At 38.6% G+C, this 2,835-nt stretch overlaps 1 protein-coding gene across 1 annotated transcript; it reads left to right on the top strand.

Moving 5' to 3' along the window:
- The first annotated feature begins 389 nt into the window (after positions 1-389).
- Positions 390-2,079, top strand: LOC119902176 (complement C1q-like protein 2). The gene is made up of 3 exons (XM_038718185.1): positions 390-873; positions 992-1,114; positions 1,228-2,079. Exons 1-3 carry the CDS (start codon positions 621-623, stop codon positions 1,506-1,508), a joined length of 657 nt encoding a protein of 218 aa, XP_038574113.1. The 5' UTR covers positions 390-620; the 3' UTR covers positions 1,509-2,079.
- The last annotated feature ends 756 nt before the right edge of the window (positions 2,080-2,835 follow it).

Genomic DNA, 2,835 nt, shown 5'->3' with positions numbered 1-2,835 from the left:
TTTAGACCAGAAATGAAGTGCTCTATGATCAATCGATTAGCTGACACTTTTATCCAAAGCGATTTACAATTGCTATATATGTCAGAGGTCATACACCTCTGGAGCAACTAGGGGTAAGTTTCTTGCTCAGGAACACATTTGTAGATGGGTCACAGTGTGAATCAAACCCAGGTCTCCCACACCAAAGGCATGCATCTTCTCCACTGGTCCATCGCCACTAGAACTCTTGACAGTGGTCTGAGACCACCTCTTCGAGGCTGACCAGAGAAGTTGTTTGGTCCTCACCAGAGTTCAAGTCTGTTGTTCACACCAACCCAAATGAACTGCACCAGTGGAATAAATGCTCCAGGGTTCGGTTTAACTGGAATAAACAAGGTCAGTGTAAACTAACCTTAATCTTATCTGATCTGTGTCTAATAAAGCAATAACCAAAGAAACCTTTGACCAGCTAATAAACTTATATTATATATATATACACACACTATGACTCATATTCCCGGTAGGAATTAGATCAGAAGAAAACAGCCTTTTCTGTATGTATTTCCTTCTTTGTGTGGTATATAAAGCACAGTGGGGAGAGTTGATCAGGACAAGATAAACCAACAACAAGAAATTGAAAGATGAAGACCCCAGTGGCTTTGCTGACTTTATTCCTCTTTTACCTTTGTGTGGCTGAGGCCCAACAGTTGGTTACTGGAGCAGGTGAGAGCAACAGCAAAGAGATTCCCAAAATCAAATCGCCTTCTCCGCGTGCAGGTGACATAATAGGGAGCCGAGAAAACTGTTGCCAACTTGGTGCCTTCTTAAGAGAACTGGAGGCCAAACTGAAAAACACTGAGAAACAATTAGAGGATCTGAAGGGAGTAATCCAAGGTAGGAACCTACAGCAAAGCTACCAGTTTTAACTCTGTGTATGTACCATGTTTGGTTCAGATTTAGTTCAACAAAATAAATATCATAATATCCTTCTGTTTTCATGCAACCTCACAAGGTAACAGAGTGGCATTTGGAGCATCTATCAGCAATGTTGGAAATGTTGGACCTTTTAACGCTGAGATCACACTGACCTACAAGAATGTCTACTCAAACACAGGCGCATACAACCCTACAACAGGTAAACTTACTATAATGTGTCCGGATAGATGTACGGGTTCACGTGGATAAAATGGAAAGCAAACAGCTACTGCGCTCAAAATGGCACAAGATGTGACTGTTGATCATCCACAGGTATTTTCACGGCTCCAGTTAAAGGATTCTACTACTTCAGTTTCTCTGGCCATAATATATCATCTAAACCAATGGGGCTGCGGCTAATGAAGAATGGAAAGCAGATGGTTACTGTGTACAACCACACAGCTGGAAACCGCTACGAGACAGCAACCAATGGCATGACTCTACAGCTTGAAGTGGGAGACCAAGTGTACATGAGACTCCGGCCAAACACCTGGATTTTTGATAATGAAAATAACCACAGCACCTTTAATGGCCATTTGTTATTTCGTCTGTAAGTGAAATAAAATTCAAATAAGCTAGAAAGAGAAGGCTTTAAAAAGAAGAGGTTAGTGAGTAAACACAACAATCTTCAGCCACAGGCCTCAGTATATTGTTGTGTCAGGTAAACTATAAGATATGATACACAATTTTCAGGGTAACAACTTATAATATCTTTTTGTGTGTGCTGCATCATTTTTTTGGCTACTGGTGAGCAGACAAAAACCAAGCTTACAGATACACAGCTGTTTCACTGGCTTAAAAAGTTAAAAGAATTGCCTATTTTTACATCTAGCACACACAGGGCAACTCTGGCATTAAACTGAAGTCTGGTTGACAGTAAGCCCTAAGTAAATGCTTGACTATAGTCAACTTTCTCTGTTAGCTGTTTGGTGCTGGGCAGATAGTGTAGAGTGGATTTATCAGAGTAAGGCCCTTTGATTTAAGAATATTGTGGAATCTGCCAAAACGCGGATGCATTTAATAAATATCTGGGCTTTCCCTGTGATTATAAGCATTTTTTTCACAATACTTACCGAAAAGATAAAAACTATACTGCTATGTTTTGGTGTCATTTATGGGCACTGCTTCTCTGCTTTCTCTGTTCACGGGGTTTCACCGAGGACGGGGCTCAGTGCTTCCTATGAGCACATACATACATACTCGAACAAAAGCTCAGCACTTTAACAAACTCTGACAAGTATAACCACATTGGCAGATGCAAAGGCACAAGCTCGTTATAGACTTTGTGTCTCTGTCAGTGGCGTTAGATATTTTGGTCTTTTAACTTGTTAACTGTCAGACCCACTTATTACCATGTGTCTGAGCAGCACACGGAAACTGTCCTGCAGAAGATCCATAGGAAGAAATGATCAGTAATCAATTAATAACCTATTTAATAGAGGGCAATTCACGGTATGTATTGCAACAATGCATTCAATGTGAATTGTCCCCTATTAAATAGTAATAGTATTTTAATATCCTACTTTTGCAATACATTTATTGTGAATTGTCCCCATAAATATACGTTTATACATACATGTGAAGATTTCTATGCATATTTGCATGATACATCAAAATCATTGATATTGATTAAATTTATTTAAATACTTTAATTGGATTGTTGAAACTTTATTAATTCACCACATGCTTACAGACTCTTTCTGATGACAAAATGTGCTTGAACTGTAAAACACAGAATTCAGAATTTGGTAAAAATTACAACAGAGGGGAATTATATAATGAATGTGTAAATTGAAAAATGTATATTTATTGATATCATGTTTGTCTTTATAAAGTGATTTTTACAAATAAAGCTACATTGACTCAAGCCTGGAAAAATGC

Source organism: Micropterus salmoides, unplaced genomic scaffold, assembly GCF_014851395.1.
Source record: "Micropterus salmoides isolate LMB-PRFRI ecotype aquatic unplaced genomic scaffold, ASM1485139v1 Ms_hic_scaffold_14, whole genome shotgun sequence".
Classification (NCBI taxonomy): Eukaryota; Metazoa; Chordata; class Actinopteri; order Centrarchiformes; family Centrarchidae; genus Micropterus; species Micropterus salmoides.
The sequence above is the reverse complement of the archived record's forward strand: the minus strand, read 5'-3'. Positions and strand labels throughout refer to the sequence as shown.